This window comes from Puntigrus tetrazona, chromosome 15 (genome assembly GCF_018831695.1).
Source record: "Puntigrus tetrazona isolate hp1 chromosome 15, ASM1883169v1, whole genome shotgun sequence".
In the NCBI taxonomy this organism is placed as follows: domain Eukaryota; kingdom Metazoa; phylum Chordata; class Actinopteri; order Cypriniformes; family Cyprinidae; genus Puntigrus; species Puntigrus tetrazona.
Window position 1 is genome coordinate 5,045,575 of NC_056713.1, and position 18,177 is coordinate 5,063,751.

The 18,177-nt window shown below is 42.0% G+C and overlaps 1 protein-coding gene and 2 pseudogenes across 1 annotated transcript; 1 reads left to right on the forward strand and 2 right to left on the reverse strand.

Moving 5' to 3' along the window:
- Window positions 1-278: 278 nt before the first annotated feature.
- On the reverse strand, window positions 279-5,753 carry LOC122359342 (annotated as a pseudogene).
- A 6,792-nt stretch (window positions 5,754-12,545) lies between these two features.
- On the forward strand, window positions 12,546-13,531 carry LOC122358523 (annotated as a pseudogene).
- Window positions 13,532-16,735: 3,204 nt separating this feature from the next.
- LOC122359343 (olfactory receptor 2G6-like) lies at window positions 16,736-17,657 on the reverse strand (the record flags this gene model as incomplete). The annotated part of the gene is given in 2 exon segments (XM_043259640.1): window positions 16,736-17,617; window positions 17,619-17,657. Coding segments are annotated over 2 exon segments (921 nt in total), but the record flags the coding sequence as incomplete, so codon positions are not given.
- Window positions 17,658-18,177: the final 520 nt, after the last annotated feature.

Here is an 18,177-nt window from a genome sequence, read left to right on the forward strand (position 1 = left end):
AAATAATAGCGTCACAGTACTAAAAGAACAGGTAAAACTACTGTATAGGTTATTAGCACAAAGCAATGGTAGAATAATTGTCTATGATAATAATAGTACATTTTACAGTCTATCATTTTTGCTTTTAATCATGTCCTTTGTTGTTTGTAGGTATACATAGAACTGTTTGCAATTTTTTTTACTAAATTTACAGAGATCCTGAAATTGCTAATATTTTAGGCACTTTTAGTTTTGGAGTATAATAACAGTTTGCTGATGCATACAATCTCTGCGTTATTTTAACTGCATTTTTTTATCTTTTTGGTTCTAATACCATATATTACCGGATGCAAGAGTGGTGGCAGCGTTGTTACTTGGACTGATATAAAGACATTCCTCTCACTAGGCCTAATCACAGTCAGTTATATGTTATATATAACAGAAACAATTGTGGCAATGGAATAGTTTATGAAGATTATCAAATGAGGAATGCAAGTTCCAAGTGCTTTGCTAAACTAAACTAAAAGAAAGTATTTTAAAATAAGACAGCAAAATGTAGGGAGCACCGATAAACTAAATATTATGACTAAACCATACACATTGCTTAAAAGGCTGAAGCTACTTGTTCCACATGATACGTTAATGAGAGAAAGATTATCACAAATACGTTTGTTAAGTGTGGCTGCATTGATGTCAAATATATTTGACCAGCTACAGAAAAAACAGGAATTAAGTTGCTTATCTTCAGCCAACTTTTAATTTTACTAGGATTCATGATATTATGGTACTGTATTACAAATGGATACATACCTATCACAGGCCATTACTGTTAAAGTAAGTGCAAAGCGTGTAAACATTAAGCAAATAGACCTGAAGAAGACAGCCCTCGTATGAACTAGTGTGCAAATCAGAGATTTGAAAGCACTTTTGGCCAAACTGCACTGCTTCCGAGCAGTCCAGTGCATAACAGGTTAAACAAAAACATATACATTGGTTTATGGAGACTTGATTCTAAGTTTATAACAAACATTATAAATATGTTTGCTAAGGTTGCAACTGAGTAAACTAAAACAATTAAAATAGTCAATACATATTTCTGTGGGCCCAGTGACTCAGGTTGAAAATACCAGATCAAAACCAACAGACTTGTTCATCCTTCAGGATGGAAAAGCAAATATAAGTGTATTAATGAAATATCATAATACCAGAATATTATTATTAAAGAACAAATAATAATAATAATAATAATAATAATGAATACAAAAACCAATCAGAGTATCTTGCGCTATATGTATATGTAAAATGTGTATTTAGGTTTTGTCTAGTCGGCAACTTAACAGTTAGGGTGAATTAATTTTAATCTATGTAAGTTTATAAGTCATTAGCAAAGTACTTGAATGTAATAGAATGCTGTATTCATAACCAAAACTGGTCCAAACTAGAGTTTGTTAAAATGAACATCGAAGCAGTGTAAAAGTTGATGTCAATCAATCAATCAATCATTTTTATTTATATAGCGCTTTTAACAACACAGGTTGCATCAAAGCACTGTACAGTATAATGACAGGGATGTATAATGACAGGGATGTATAATGACGAAAGTGACCAATTTCTTATTAAATGCAGAGACGGTCTCTGTAGTCAATTCAACGATAGTCACTAGAAGTTAAGTGTCCCCAACCAAGCAAGCCAGAGGCGACAGCGGCAAGGAAACAAAACCCCATGCATACAGAATGGAGAAAAAAAAACCTTGGGAGAAACCAGACTCAGTTGGGGTCAGTTCTCCTCTGACCGGACGCCCAGCACTTAACTTCCAGTTCAATTTTAAACGCTGCTGTGTCAGGTAGTGTCAATGACTTAGTGTGTGTGTGTGCGTGTGTGCATCAGGATCTGGTGATTGGTCCACGGGGCGCATCTAGGTTTTCTGGTCTCTGATGAACATAATCTCTGGGTGCTGATCCACCATCATACTTCCTAGTTCTAGTAAGGACTCTGGCTGCTGCGTTTTGGACTAGCTGAAGTTTGTTTATTAAGCGTGCAGAACAACCACCCAATAAAGCATTGCAATAATCTAACCTTGAGGTCATAAACGCATGAATTAATATCTCTGCATTAGAGGTTGAAAGCATAGGTCGTAATTTAGATATATTTTTAAGATGGAAAAACGCAGTTTTACAGATGCTAGAAACATGATTTTCAAAGGAAAGATTGCTGTCAAACAGCACACCTAGGTTCCTAACTGATGATGAAGAATTAACAGAGCAGCCATCAAGTGATAGGCTGTGTTCTAGATTATTATATGTGGGGTTTTTAGGTCCAATTATTAGCACCTCTGTTTTTTCAGAATTTAGCATTAAGAAGTTACTCATCATCCAGCTTTTTATATCGACTATGCATTCTGTTAGATTCTCAATTTGGTGTGTATCACCAGGCTGCGCTGAAATATAGAGCTGAGTATCATCAGCATAGCAGTGAAAACTAACACCATGACTCCTGATAATATCTCCCAGAGGTAACATGTATAGGTTGAAAAGTAACGGTCCTAGCACTGAGCCTTGAGGAATTCCATATTTCACTTTTGAGCGATATGATACCTCCTCATTTATTGCTACAAACTGATAGCGATCAGATAGATATTAAACCATGCTAAGGCGCTTCCTCTAATGCCAACATAGTTTTCTAGTCTATCCAAGAGAATGTTGTGATCGATAGTATCGAATGCTGCGCTAAGATCTAATAGCACTAATAACGAGATAAAACCACGATCCGATGATAGAAGCAGGTCATTAGTAACTCTAATGAGAGCAGTGTCAGTACTATGGTACGGTCTAAAACCTGATTGGAAATCCTCACAGACACCATTTTTTCTAAAAGGAATACAGTTGTGAGGATACTACCTTTCTAGTATCTTTGACAGAAAAGGGAGATTAGAGATTGGTCTGTAATTTACTAAGTCTTTGGGATCAAGATGTGGTTTCTTAATAAGAGGCTTAACTACAGCCAGTTTGAAGGTTTTGGGAACATGTCCTAATGACAATGATGAATTAATAATGTTCAAAATAGGATGCATGACTTCTGGAAGCAAATCTTTTAATAGTTTAGATGGAACAGGGTCTAACATACATGTTGCTGGTTTAGATGATTTAACAAGTTTGTACAAGTCTTCTTCTCCTATAATAGAGAAAGAGTGTAATTTTTACTCAGGGGTTCTAAAGCTCACTATCTGATGTGAAACTGTAGTTGACGGTTGCATAGTTACAATTTTATCTCTGATTGTATCAATCTTAGAAGTAAAGAAATTCATGAACTCATTGCAGCTATACTCTTGGGGAATATTAGCACCTGTTGACGTTTTATTTTTTGTTAATTTAGTTACTGTACTGAATAAATACCGGGGGTTGTGTTTGTTTTCTTCTAAAAGGGATGAAAAATAATCAGATCTTGCTATTTTTAATGCTTTTCTGTATGACAGCATACTCTCCCACCAGGCAGTACGAAATACTTCTAATTTGGTTTTTCTCCACCTGCGCTCCATTTTCCGGGCTGCTCACTTTAGGGTGCGTGTGTTGTCATTATACCATGGAGTCAGATTGTTTTCTTTAAGTGCAAAGGAGTGTAAGACCCTAGCATGCAGTGACTCTCCCAGCCACTAGGTGGTTCCAGTGGGGTATAGTTCTTTGTGTTAATGCTAATCAGGTTCATTTGTAACACCTGTGGACTGGTCTATTTAAGCATGCTTCTCTCAGTCAATTATGTTCAGTCTTGGACCATCAATGGATGTTTTTGTTCCCGAGAAAAGCTGTCTTTTGATTTATGCAAGTATTCTGCTGCCTTTTTGTTTTTTCTGTATCTTTTGTGGAAGCTCGGCTTCTGAGTTTTGTTGTACTTTGTAAAATACCCAGTAAACACCTTTTTGTTCAGCAATCCAAGCCTTCTGAATGTTGCTCCTCTGCTCTTGGGTCCAACTAAAATACATGCCTGCTGTGGCTTAGTGAGAAAGACCTCATTCCCTCAACCGAGAGACCTGTGTTCGATCCCAGTGCTTGGCACCCCATTACAAGGAGCAACTGTATCTAAAGTGCTAGAAAAAGAGAGTGCATAGTTTCTGTTATATCAGAATATATATATATTTTATATATATATAAAAGTTTTTACGTCATATTGGATGAGCTAAGGAATTGAGATAAGTCAGGAAGGTTATTTAGAAAGCTATCTTTTGTGGTGGAAGTGATGGTTCTACCATACTTGTAATAAGGTGCAGAGTTTACAGGTTTAACCATACAGAGTTCACACAAGACTAGATAGTGATCTGAAATGTCATCACTTTGCTGCAGTACTTCAACCATTTTAACATCAATTCCATGTGACAGTATTAGACCTAGAGTATGATTTCTACAATGAGTAGGTCCAGAGACGTGTTGTCTAACCCCAACGGAGTTCAAAATGTCTAAGAAAGCTGATCCTAATGAGTCTTTTCATTATCAACATGGATATTAAAATCGCCAACAATTAAGACTTTATCTGCGGCCAGTACTAACTCAGTTAGAAAATCAGCAAATTCTTTAATGAAATCTGTGTTGTGCCCTGGTGGCCTGTATACAGTAGCCAGTACAAACATAACAGAAGATTTATCACTAGCACATGATTCTGTAGATAATGTTATATGCAGCACCAAGACTTCAAATGAGTTATACTTAAAACCTGCACTTTGAGAAGTACTAAGAATATTGTTATAAAATGTAGCAACACCTCCCCCTCTACCTTTTAAACGTGGCTCATTTTTATAGAAATAATTTTGGGGGGTAGATTCATTTAGCGTAATATAATCATCTGGTTTTAACTAGGTTTCTGTCAAACAAAGCAAATCTAGCTTCTGATCTTTGATCAAATCATATGCATAAAGGGCTTTTGTGGAAAGTGATCTAATATTTAGCGAGCCAAGTTTTATCGTTTGCTTATTTGAATTATAAGTAGTTTTAATTTGTTGGACCAAATATATGCCAGATATGTCACCAAAAACTTCAAATTGGCTGAATTTGAGTCTCTCATTAAGAAACCACATCTTGACCCCAAAGACCACTCTCAAATCTCCCTTTTTTGTCAAATATACTAGAAAAAGTAGTATTCTATATTCATTCTTATAACGATATAACTATATTCATTCTTAAAGAAAAATGGTATCTGCAAGGATTTTTAATCAGGATTCAGGCTGTACCATAGTACTGGCACAGCTCTCATTAGAGTTACAAATGACCTGCTTCTATCATCTGATTGTGGTTGTAACTTGTTATTAGTGCTATTAGATCTTAGCGCAGCGTTCACTATCGATCACAACATTCTCTTGAATATACTAGAAAACTATGCTGGCATTAGTGGTACCGCCTTAGCATGGTTCAAATAATATTTTAGTGACCGCTATCAGGTATCATAAGTAAAATATGGAGTACCTCATGGCTCATTACTAGGGCAGTTACTTTTCACACTTTACATGTTACCTCAGGAAGATTTTATCAGGAGTTAGCTTTCACTGATATCCTGTTGATACTCTCTATATCTCTATATGTCTGTATCCTTCATGATGAGTAACTTCTTAATGCAAAAAATTATTTAAATTAACAAAACGTTACATTCATTTTACAAATGAGATTTGGGTGTAGAATCTGGTTTTCAGAAATTTGAACAACAGATCAGTTCTTTGTCTCTGGGTCCCAAAAGGGCATTGGGAGTCACAGATGGACCAGCATCAGACCACAATCATCATCCTCTCCATCCATCCTGCCTGCATTCCACCTCACTGACCAACTGTGGGTATATTGGTGGTCCTGCTGGTCTAGCTTGTATGGTGTCTGGGTACCTGATTACACAAAAACCTCTTACTGTCTCCTGTAAACCATCAGACTTGGCTATGCGACTCAGTTTGTCTGGCTTTCCCCCAAGTTCAGTGGCATCCAGTTCACATCAGTAAAGGCAGCTGATGCTCCTGTCTTCCGTGTGTAGATCTCAGTTCAGCAGGCAAAGGTTGCGATAAAGCAAATCTGAAGTTTTAACCTTGCCTTAAACCTTTGCTGGTTACGATTCAAGATGGTGATGCGAAACACATTTTCAGTTGCATTCGTCCCTGAAATTGGTTTGCAATGATCAATCCGAAGGACACGTATGCGTGTCGATACTTTCCCACCTCAGACCATTGCTGTGGTTTGTTTTTGAAAGACAAGCATAAAAGTACAAATTCCTACTCTCTATGTTGTCCCTGTCACCCCACATCTTCACAAATGTTTGTGGAAGCAGCCCTTGTTCCCTTGAGAGAGCAGGGTATTCGCAGTGCTCTTACACCTCAGCTAGTAGGGTCTTGGGAAAATAGCAAACTCTCTAGGGAGAGGATCAACAGACAGCATGCCTCACGCAGGGACATGCTCAGTCGATGGTGAACTGCCACAGTGTATACAAGAGCAAGGCAGTGGTTCCACTGGCAGCTTTAGTGGCCGTCACACCACTGGAACTGCTTCATATGAGACTTAACACTGCTTAAACATTAGTTGTATGGCTGAGTCCTGAGATGGGTATGGCAACATGGCACTCAACTGGTCCAAGTCACACCCCCAAACACTCCCCCATGGTCATACATTGCATTTCTCTGGGCTATAGTGCCCCTAAAACAGGTGTCCATGCATACTGTGGTTTACCAGGACCAGTCCCAACTGCATTGGCACATCAACTCCCTAGAGTTGATAGAGGTGCTGGTTCACATGGACAAACATTGCGACCGTTGTGTACATCAAACTAAAAGGTGTTCTACGCTCCTGTTGCATGTCACAAATCGCACGCCACCTCCTCCTCTGGAGTCAGATGTATCTGAGGTCACTTCATGCCATTCACATACCTGGCCTGCACAACCATGCAGCCGACAAGCTGTCATAAGTTGTGCTCCCTGGAAAGTGGAGACTCCATCCCCAGATGGTCAAGCTGTCTTGGAGCTGTTTTGGAGCTGCTTGGGTAGACATGTGAGTCTCTCCAGAGGCATCTCTCTGTCAGTTGTTTTATTCTATGTTTAAGAGACACACAGCATATAGATGGCCATGGGGGTTGAGTAAGTATGCGTTTCCCCCAGTGAGCCTTCTTGCACTTATGTTGGGCAAGGTCAAGGTCAAGGTCATTTGAACCTGGTTCCCAGAATTAATAATCATCATGACAGCCTCTCCACAGATTCTATTGATGGTGAATCTACAGATCCAGCCATAGCTTTGCTTGTCCTGTTCGAGCCTTAAAATCTATATTGACTGGACACACTGCTCACTCAAGTTGTGAGCTCACTCTAAAAAAAAAAAACCCCTCTGGTGTAAGAAATATGGTCCTGAAACCACAGCTTCCAATATTACAGGACTATGCTACTATCCAATAAACATGACAACACAGGGTAATCTCAGAGAATGTAATTCAGATAATACAAAAAATAGTTTAAAGAACCAAGGGCCAGTGATCAGTTAACGTTTAAATAACCTGGTACCCATCAAATTATTTTTCATATGATTTTTTTCAAGAAAGTCCTATACGATTATACTTGCCATACTTGTCACAGCTGCTATGTTCAGCTGCTGACTGTTTTTTGATGCGAATGATGCAGGTTCGATTCTGTCCTTTACCAATGTCACGTATGAAGGGTCTGAGGCGTGCGGATCCATGTGCAGGCTTTTATTAAACGAAGGCATGGTCATAACAGGCAGGCGTCGAACAGGGCTAACAGATATATAGGAGGCAAGACAATAGCAAAATCCAGAGACAGGCGGTGGTCAGGTCAGGCAGCAAACAATCACGGAATCAGAAGACAGGCAGGGTCAAAACCAGATAAACCAGAGACAATAATCCACGGGCGATCTAACAACGAAACAGGCGAAACAATGCAACCTGCAGTTGAGTGGCTTGCTGCAGTATTTATAGTCCTCTGACAGGAAGTAGCAGCAGAGGAGTGATCGCAGATCACCCAGAGGTAAGAGCTCCTCTGCTGGCTTGGTGACATAGCCCCCCTCCTAGGAGCGACTCCTGGCGCTCCACAAAACAAACAAAACAAAACATAACTGGGAGCTTGGGAGGGGTTCGGGAGGAGTCAGCAAGCTGAGACCAGGGAGGAAGAGACGGTGGGAGGAGCCAGGGAGAAGACGGGAGGAGTAAGGAGCGGGAGGCGATACCGAGCCCAGCCATGATGGTCAGTGGTGGAGCCGACGGAGGGAGGAGCCATAGAGAGGGAACGGTCATCAACCCCATGGAGCCGACCGGCGGCGGTGGAGCAGGTGGTCGAGGAGACTGAGGCGAAGGCGGAGAGCAGAAGAGCCAGGGTGATGCAGAGGCGCTGGAGGTCCCAGGCGACACCGCAGGCTTTGGCGACTGATGCGGAGACGGGGGACGAGAAGGACGCGGCGGAGCCAGAGCGACAGAGGACTGAGGTAGAGCCGGGGGAAGGGAGGAGCCTGACAGAGCCGGAGGGACGGAGGGACGAGGCGAAGCTGGAGGAGAGGAATCCTGAGGCGACGGATGGTCGACGACCGACCAGGCGTAGCCGGAGGCGATGGAGCCTGGTGAAGCTGGTGGATTGACGGAGCACGGTGGAGAGGAGGGAGCTAGGAGCCTAAGGGAAGCCGATGGGTCTACAAGCCGAGCTGGAGTCCGGGGCTCGGAGGCGGGACGATGAAGCGAGGATCCTTCACCCACGCGGCAATGGAGACTGGCAGACCCGTGGCGAGCTCCAGGTGGAGGGCAGAGGATGAGTGCAGGGGCTGCTGGGATCCATCGTCGACGTGTGGTAAGGGTGGTGGGAGGGTGGGTTAACTTGAGGAGGCGCCACGGCGCGCGGGCACTGGACGGCGCACGAGGCGCGGGCACTGGACGGGGCGCACGAGGCGCGGGCACTGGGCGGGGCGCGACGGCGCGGGCACTGGGACAGGCGCACGCAGGCGCGGGCACTGGGCAGAGCGCGCGCGGCGCGGGCACTGGGCGCGAGCGCAGGCGCGGGCACTGGACCAGGCGCCGAGGCGCTGGCACTGGGCCAGGCGACGCAGCGCGGGCACTGGAGGCTTGGCACGAGGCGCGGGCACTGGAGGCTTGGCACGAGGCGCGGGCACTGGAGGCTTGGCACGAGCGCGGGCACTGGAGGCTTGGCACGAGGCGCCGGGCACTGGAGGCTTGGCACGAGGCGCGGGCACTGGAGGCTTGGCACGAGACGCGGGCACTGGAGGCTTGGCACGAGGCGCGGGCACTGGAGGCTTGGCACGAGACGCGGGCACTGGAGGCTTGGCACGAGGCGGGCACTGGAGGCTTGGCACGACGCGGGCACTGGAGGCTTGGCACGAGACGCGGGCACTGGAGGCTTGGCACGAGACGCGGGCACTGGAGGCTTGGCACGCAGGCGCGGGCACTGGAGGCTTGGCACGAGGCGCGGGCACTGGAGGCTTGGCACGAGGCACGGGCACTGGAGGCTTTGCACGGCAGCGGCCATGTTGGAAGCGGCGCAGGGCAGGCGGCCATGTTGGAAAGCGGCTCTGGGCAGGCGGCGACCATCTTGGGAAGCGGCTCTGGGCAGGCGGCGACCATCTTGGGAAGCGGCTCTGGGCAGGCGGCGACCATCTTGGGAAGCGGCTCTGGGCAGGCGGCGACCATCTTGGGAAGCGGCTCTGGGCAGGCGGCGACCATCTTGGGAAGCGGCTCTGGGCAGGCGGCGACCATCTTGGGAAGCGGCTCTGGGCAGGCGGCGACCATCTTGGGAAGCGGCTCTGGGCAGGCGGCGACCATCTTGGGAAGCGGCTCTGGGCAGGCGGCGACCATCTTGGGAAGCGGCTCTGGGCAGGCGGCGACCATCTTGGGAAGCGGCTCTGGGCAGGCGGCGACCATCTTGGGAAGCGGCTCTGGGCAGGCGGCGACCATCTTGGGAAGCGGCTCTGGGCAGGCGGCGACCATCTTGGGAAGCGGCTCTGGGCAGGCGGCGACCATCTTGGGAAGCGGCTCTGGGCAGGCGGCGACCATCTTGGGAAGCGGCTCTGGGCAGGCGGCGACCATCTTGGGAAGCGGCTCTGGGCAGGCGGCGACCATCTTGGGAAGCGGCTCTGGGCAGGCGGCGACCATCTTGGGAAGCGGCTCTGGGCAGGCGGCGACCATCTTGGGAAGCGGCTCTGGGCAGGCGGCGACCATCTTGGGAAGCGGCTCTGGGCAGGCGGCGACCATCTTGGGAAGCGGCTCTGGGCAGGCGGCGACCATCTTGGGAAGCGGCTCTGGGCAGGCGGCGACCATCTTGGGAAGCGGCTCTGGGCAGGCGGCAGCCATCTTGGGAAGCGGCTCTGGGCAGGCGGCAGCCATCTTGGGAAGCGGCTCTGGGCAGGCGGCAGCCATCTTGGGAAGCGGCTCTGGGCAGGCGGCAGCCATCTTGGGAAGCGGTTCTGGGCAGGCGGCAGCCATCTTGGGCAGCGGCTCGGGAAAGCGGCCATCTTGGGAATAAATGCAGTGTCTTCTTCCTCCATAATACCCAACGTGAGAGCTGACCCCACAGTCACTAAACCAAACTCAATAAAGTGTGCCAGTGATTCACGTGGACCCTCTCGAACAAGTTGTGTTTTGAGTGGCTGATTTATTCCCTCGTGAAAAAATTCAATTAGCAAACAGTCCGGTAAATCAGAGAAGTAAGCCAGGTCCAGAAATTCCTGAGTATAATCCTCAAGTGATCGGGTGCCCTGCTTGAGGGTTAGCAAAGACATTGCAAGGTGCATACCTGGCCATGGTTCGGGTGAAAAGCCGCTGGATCCTGGTGTGAGGTTGCATTCTGTCACGTATGAAGGGTCTGAGGCGTGCGGATCCATGTGCAGGCTTTTATTAAGCGAAGGCATGGTCATAACAGGCAGGCGTCGAACAGGGCTAACAGATATATAGGAGGCAAGACAATAGCAAAATCCAGAGACAGGCGGTGGTCAGGTCAGGCAGCAAACAATCACGGAATCAGAAGACAGGCAGGGTCAAAACCAGATAAACCAGAGACAATAATCCACGGGCGATCTAACAACGAAACAGGCGAAACAATGCAACCTGCAGTTGAGTGGCTTGCTGCAGTATTTATAGTCCTCTGACAGGAAGTAGCAGCAGAGGAGTGATCGCAGATCACCCAGAGGTAAGAGCTCCCTCTGCTGGCTTAGTGACAACCAAACTTTTTTTTTCTTTTCAGTTTTTAAATCTCATATTAGATTGGGTAGGTGTAGGGAGGGCTTATTTTGGCCCCATACGGTGTCATCCATTTAATAATTTGAATTAAAATGATAATTTACACTCAATATGTTATTACTGCATTTTTATAATGTTATAAAGTACTAGCTGTAATTGCCAATATTTTGCACTTAGGATAAATAATATATCGCGGAGAAAATACTGCTGTTTTCTGCAGTGTAAATAGCAACTAAGATTAATAAATGCTGCAGAAGTGTTGTTCATGTTAACTAAAATTCTCTCTACTTTTAGCCTACAGTATGCCATAAGTATGTTAATGATACTGAAATACATACATGTTTACCTTCTTCAGTATTTTTATACTGTAGAAACAGTGGTTTAACTGTTTTTCAAGAAAAAATTGACAAAAAGAGTAATGGGGGCCTGTGCCCCAGTACAGCTTTTGGTCTAGCACTGCCCTTATTTTGATCATAGTTTATCATGAAAAATAAAGACATTTTATTGTAGGAGAAGGATGGTGCACAAACTGTTCTGACCAAATATTTGATCACAATGGCCATTAATTGGCCACTGATGAAAATGTGATAAAAATGAATGAATCAAAGACGACAAATTTTAGCCTAGGATTATAGGAATCTTTTAGGATTTAAAAAATTTGTCTCAGACTGCCAAATTGTGACTAAAATCTCACAGTGTGAGCCAGGCTTAATAATACTCATCTTCTTCTAAACGTGGAATATTGGCTTCACACAACAGCCTTCCAAAATCTTTACATCAGGCCTATACTCTGGGTATGATCATGCCTAAGGGACTTACCTCCCTTATTTCAAATTTAGTTTATGGACATGATCTCTGTCATAGATCCACTAAAAGTGTTACGCTGTTTGAGGATAATTTCTTGGATATTTAGACAAACTAGCTGCCCAACAAACGTCTTATATTATAGAATTGTTTTTTTTTTTTAATTTCATGTGTGTGCAGTACAATGTTGTTTATAATGTGATACTACAAAGCTATTATGTTGATGTTCTCTCATCCTTGTGGATGCAATTACCCTCATCCTGCATTTTCTCATTATTTAATAAAACTGCTGCTGAAAGATCGAATTTCAACACTTCACTGCCTGCTATTATAGTTAGAAAGTTTTAGATAAACGGGGGTAGGGCCTATTACATAAAATACTGTGGAGGTGGGTCTTGTGGATCAAAGCAATATAAAGCTACTGTACAATAGCTCAGATCGTCAGAAGATAAGGGAATCTAGAATCAGTAGGTAAATGGATATTTCAGAATGTATTATTTCATTAAAATATTTGATATTGCATTCTGTATTCTAACGTGAAATGCCTTTGTTTCTTTTCAGTAGGAAAAATGATTTTGCAAAGTTTGAACATCAGTCTGGTTTTACCAGTTATGGACCTCCTGGTGCACTTAATTATGGAGTTTTTGTAATCTCTCTTGCAGTATATCTTACAACTGTATTTGCAAATGTAATATTGATGCTGGTGATCTGCTTGGACACATCTCTCCATAAGCCCATGTACATATTTTTATTCAACCTGGCTATTAACGGACTAATCGGCTCCTCTGCTGTGCTTCCTAAAATAATGGAGAATCTTATCAATGATGCAAAAGATATACTATATACTGACTGTATTCTGCAAGTATTCTTTATTAATGTTTATGGAACATGTGCTTATGCAATACTGACACTTATGGCATATGATAGGTATGTTTCAATTTGCAAGCCTCTACAATATCACAATATCATGACTCCAGCTAAAATTAGACTTCTGCTTTTCATTGTATACTGTATTCCTATCTGCTCTCTAGCTGTACAGGTGTATCTTACATCAAGGCTGCCAGTGTGCAGGTATACAATAAACAAGTTGTTTTGTGACAATTTGGCGGTTGTTAATCTCTCCTGTGTCAAAAATACCTGGGGAGACCTGTATGGCATATGTCTGGTACTTATTTTTGTTGTTCTACCTCTAATCTTTGTCATCTTATCATATGTGCGGATATTATTTGTCTCTTTGAATGCATCAGTAAGTGCCCGGAAAAAGGCTCTAAAAACATGCACACCACACTTGATTACTTTTATAAATTTCTCACTGGCCTCCTTATTTTCTGTGATATACAATCGATTTAATTTCAGTCTTTCAAAAGAAGTTAATGTCTTTATGTCAATTCATTTTATCCTCATCCCTCCACTTCTGCATCCACTTATTTATGGAATTAGAACAAAGGAGATCAGCAATAGCATCACAAAAATATTTAAAAGAAAAATACTTACTCTTGGGTTTAATTTAAAAGTTGAACAAAGGTGTAATGATGCATTGTTTATTTCTAAATAAATGGCAATGACATTTGAATGTCTTATTTCACATTTGAGCATTTTTTTCCATCTTTGGAAAGGGACTCTGGAATTGTATGTGTGTATCTGATTTAGTTTGGATGCATTTATTTATAAACATGACAATATATGTAGAACAGATTCCTATGTATCCTTAAATTTTATGTGGGGTATCTGAATAGCAAATGTTCTTTAATTTTTATTCAGGAGTGCAGAATATGATTCATATAGAACGTAGAAAAAAATTTTCTTCAGATTTACTCTAACCACTGACACTCTATTCTAGAAATAATATACAAAAACTGTGATTTGAAAAGTATGTTGTTTATTTTTAAATACTTAAATGTGTAAAGAAAATATTGTTACTAGTATTATAAAAGTGCCATAATCATTATTTTGATAAAAAGTAAGTAAGTGTATAATTCCATGATCTGGTACGCAGTGCTCTTCAGGCTTGGTCTTTTTAATTGTATATAACTATTTTCTTCTAAAAATAGCAAAGACATTTTTTTCTTTCCTTTTTTTTCTTTTTTTTTTTTAACAAATTAATAGATGTTTGTTTTTCTGTGTGTAATGTATTTCAATAATTATGTTGCTATTGGATTAAGAAATGTTTTTGAGTAACACTTTATTTTGATAGACTACTTTAGACATAAGTAACTTTGCAACTGCATGTCAACAGTCATTAGTGTATTCGCAGACTGTCTGTTTAATATCTGACTATTGACTATGACAAACTTTGCAAGTTTGTCAATTTGCTCTACTAACCCTAAACCTACCCTAACAGTATACTCTGAGCATTAATAGAAAGTGATTGCAAATTAATGATAATTAGTTGTCATGTATTCACAGAGTTAACTAGGTGAGACGTAGGACCCACAATAGATCCAGAGTATCCAGACAAAAATGTGTTACCCATTCTCAGTGCAAAAGTGCCTAAGAAAAATTGGTTAAAAAAAGGTTGCCCAGCAAAATTGCATCCCATATACAATTACATTTAATCATTTAGCTGACACTTTTATCAAATGTGAATTGCAAATGAGAACAATGGACGCAATCAAAATGAACAAAAGAGCAATGTTACCCAAGGACTATAACTGGTCTCAGTTATCTTAACATAGGGCAAATAGCAAAGGGTTTTAAAACGATATAACAAATAAAAAGAAAACAAATAGAATAGAAAAAGAATAGAGCAAGCTACGGAGGCCATTTTTTGCTATAGTTGTATAAGTGAAAATAAAAATAATGTGTTTTTAGCCGATTGTTGAAGATGGATACAGATTCAGCTGCTTGGATTGATTTCATAATTGACAGGTTATTCCACCAGTAGAGAACATTTAATTTGAAATTGATTTTTGTACATCAATCAATAAATCGATCAATTATTTTTATTTATATAGCGCTTTTAACAACACAGGTTGCATCAAAGCACTGAACAGTATAAAGTAGAAGAATACAATGACAGGGATATATAATGACAAGAGTGAACAATTTGTTATTAAATGCAGAGACGGTCTCTGTAATCAATTCGACGATTGGCATAATTGACAACCACCAGGATGTGTTCATGTCCTGTGTTCGCTGCCGCGAGGTGACCAGCAGTGTTTCAGTTGGTCATCCTCTTACTGGGCCCTGACAAATGAGCCCCTTCCCGCAACCTGTTGAATCACATCAAGAAAGTGATTAGGATTATGGGAGGGGGACTCACCTTCTCTCCCGCTGTCAGAGGCCAGCAAAGCAGGGCATTGTTGCTGTCCTCTGGCTGGCTTCAATCTTCATCCTTGTGTACACAGGTGATCGTTAAGTAGGTCTTGCTCTCCATCACGGGCCCGAGGACTTGAGCCTGGACAAGGCTGACCATGCTGCCCCAATCCAGTAGAGTCTCTTGTTTACCTTCACCTCCCCTTAAGGGGCTCCGGTTGGTAGGTCAGAGTGAAGAATGAAGCCTGCCAGCCACATCTGCGTTGGTAGAGTAAGATCCTTGGTGGGCAGTCGACCACCATGCGCTCCGCTACCTGGCTAGCCAATGGAGAACAGCAAGTGCTTCGCAAGACAGGCAAGCTCAACAGCCTGAGCTCGGACAGGTAGGTGGGGCTTGTACTTCTACTCATGGAAGTGCTGCGCCGCACAGAAATGAGAACGACCCAGCCGACCAGGATCTGGGTTTTGCCAGAGGGGCCTTTTAAGCGGCAGCTGGCCTGAGTGCTGCGAGTGTTCCGCTGAACGGCTTCCTCCATGGTAGGGAAGAAGTGCTTTGCCTAGATGCAGTCCGGAAATACAGAAACACAAAAAAAATTGGTGAGGGGAGATCACTTGTCGATGATTCTTCAAGCACTTGCCCGCATTCTCCACCAGTGTCACAGAATGAACAATTACACAACAAGGAGTGCTCAAAGTGAAAGCCCCGGAGGGTGGTTTTATTTAGAATAGTGTAATTTAAAGGTAATGTGTCGAGTGGTGAATCTGGTGGTCGGCAGTGCTTTCTCTTTTCCCTCGTGGTGCAGTGGGTCCGTGGGGTGCTCCGTTGAGGCCGATAGGTCACACGCTGCTTAATGGGAAAGCATAGAAGAGATAATGTTGGTTTGTTCTCTCATGGAGTCGATGCTCAACTTCTGGTATGCCTTGTATGCGGCTTTATAGCCAGGCCGGGATGAGCTACAGGTGTGACCAATCAGTCTGTGATGGTGCGGCCAGGTGTCCATGAGTTCGTTTCCACTGTTTCCTTATTACCAGTAACAGTATTCTCTGGGCCATGAAGTAGTCTTTGTATATGGTGTTTTTGAATAGAACATTTGGTTTTGACCTGTAAGTTTGAGGTTTGTGCAAGTTGTGTAGTTTTGAGATTTTGTTTACAATTTGTTTCATGAATTGTGTGTTAGCAATTGAGAAAACTGTAATAAAGTTAAAGTGAGACAAACATCATTGTATCACTTTTTGTTTAAAGAAACAACTTTAATTTGTTTCGTTTTTGCATTTATAAAAGTAAGAAACATCAGTGAAACATTTAGAACAAAAAATTATATTTTATTAGTGGTATTATTTCTCGCATTTTAATTTAGGAAAGAACAGCAAGTAAACATTATAACATTTCGAAATTGTGTATTCATCAGTAATTATTTACTATATATTGACTCACTATAGATTTAGATTTTTAAACAAAAAAAGACAGTAATCATTCAGTCGCAAAGAATAATAATATTACATACTACTGCAATGTGGGTTTTATGTGGTTCCAGGGGTAAATAAATGTTTTGAGTGCTCTTTTTATCCTAGAAAGTCTCATACCATACATGATAGGATTGATAAGCGGTGTACATATTGGAAAATAAAGTGAGAGTATCACACGGAGCGCAGGGGGCATAGGCACCTTATCAAATCTGCTTTGGATAACTTCAAATAAACATCCAACAGAAAAATTCAGTAGCGCGATAAGGTGTGAAGTACATGTGCTTAAAGCCTTTTGGGTCATTTCTCTTGTAGACTTCAAGCAGACTCTTAAGATTTTTGCATATGAAAACAAAATTAATGCTAGAGGAGCAACAATGGTTAGAATGATACCGATTATGCCATAAATGTTATTTGCTGTTGTGTCTGAGCAGGCCAGTTTCACAAGCATGTAGTTGTCGCACCATACTTTGTCCATTACATTTCCACACAACTTTAGCCGTACACTCACCGAAAAATTTATGGAGAATTTGATAACTGAAACTGACCAGCCCAGAGCGATCAAAGTAGCTGTCATGGCAGGAGACATGATTCTATGATATTCCAAAGGATGACAGATGGCTACATATCTGTCATAAGACATGACTGCTAAATTACAGAATTCTACTGATGCATACGTGTATAAAGTGAATATCTGAATGTGGCAAAAGGTCAGTGAAACTTCTGGAATCTTTGACAATAGCATATTACTTAAAAGAGATGGAAATAAAGCAATGCTGCCATACAATTCATTTACAGACAAACTGCATACAAAAACATACATAGGTTCATGCAAGGACTTCTCCTTACATATTATTCCAATAATTAATTGATTTGCTACAAGGATTGCTACAAACAACAGGACCAAAACAAAGAAAAAATAAGTACTTAATATTCCCAATATCAATGTATCCAGTCAATATAATGGTCGAAAATGCGTTGAATTATCCATGAATGTCAGATGATAGCATTCAATGTTTAAAAGTTGTTCTTATAATCAGCGTACACTGTAGATGTTGTAGCCATTTGATTCACACGTGCTTCTGTATATAAAGGAATAAGTAAAATTCGTAATAAGACAGCAAGTATGAGAGTTGCAAAAGCAGAATAAAATTGTTTAGGTAATTTAAAAAAATACTTTTGTTGAATAGAGCAGACTGTCAGTTGAAAGTTATTTTGAAACAGTCATGTAAACCTAACCTACATTAAGAATATTAGCACATTTAAAAACAACTGGTAATAAAAACCTTCAATCAATAATATCAACTTACTAAGTATAAAATCTATCCAGAGTACAATGTTTTAAGTCATCAGACATATAAAGTCAAATTATGCTGTGCTGGCGAAGCACCTGAATTTATAATAAAAGGCAAACACACAAGAGAGTGTTTAATGACATCATTAGTTTCAGGTTTCCAGGCTTCACTTACTAGGTAAATAAAT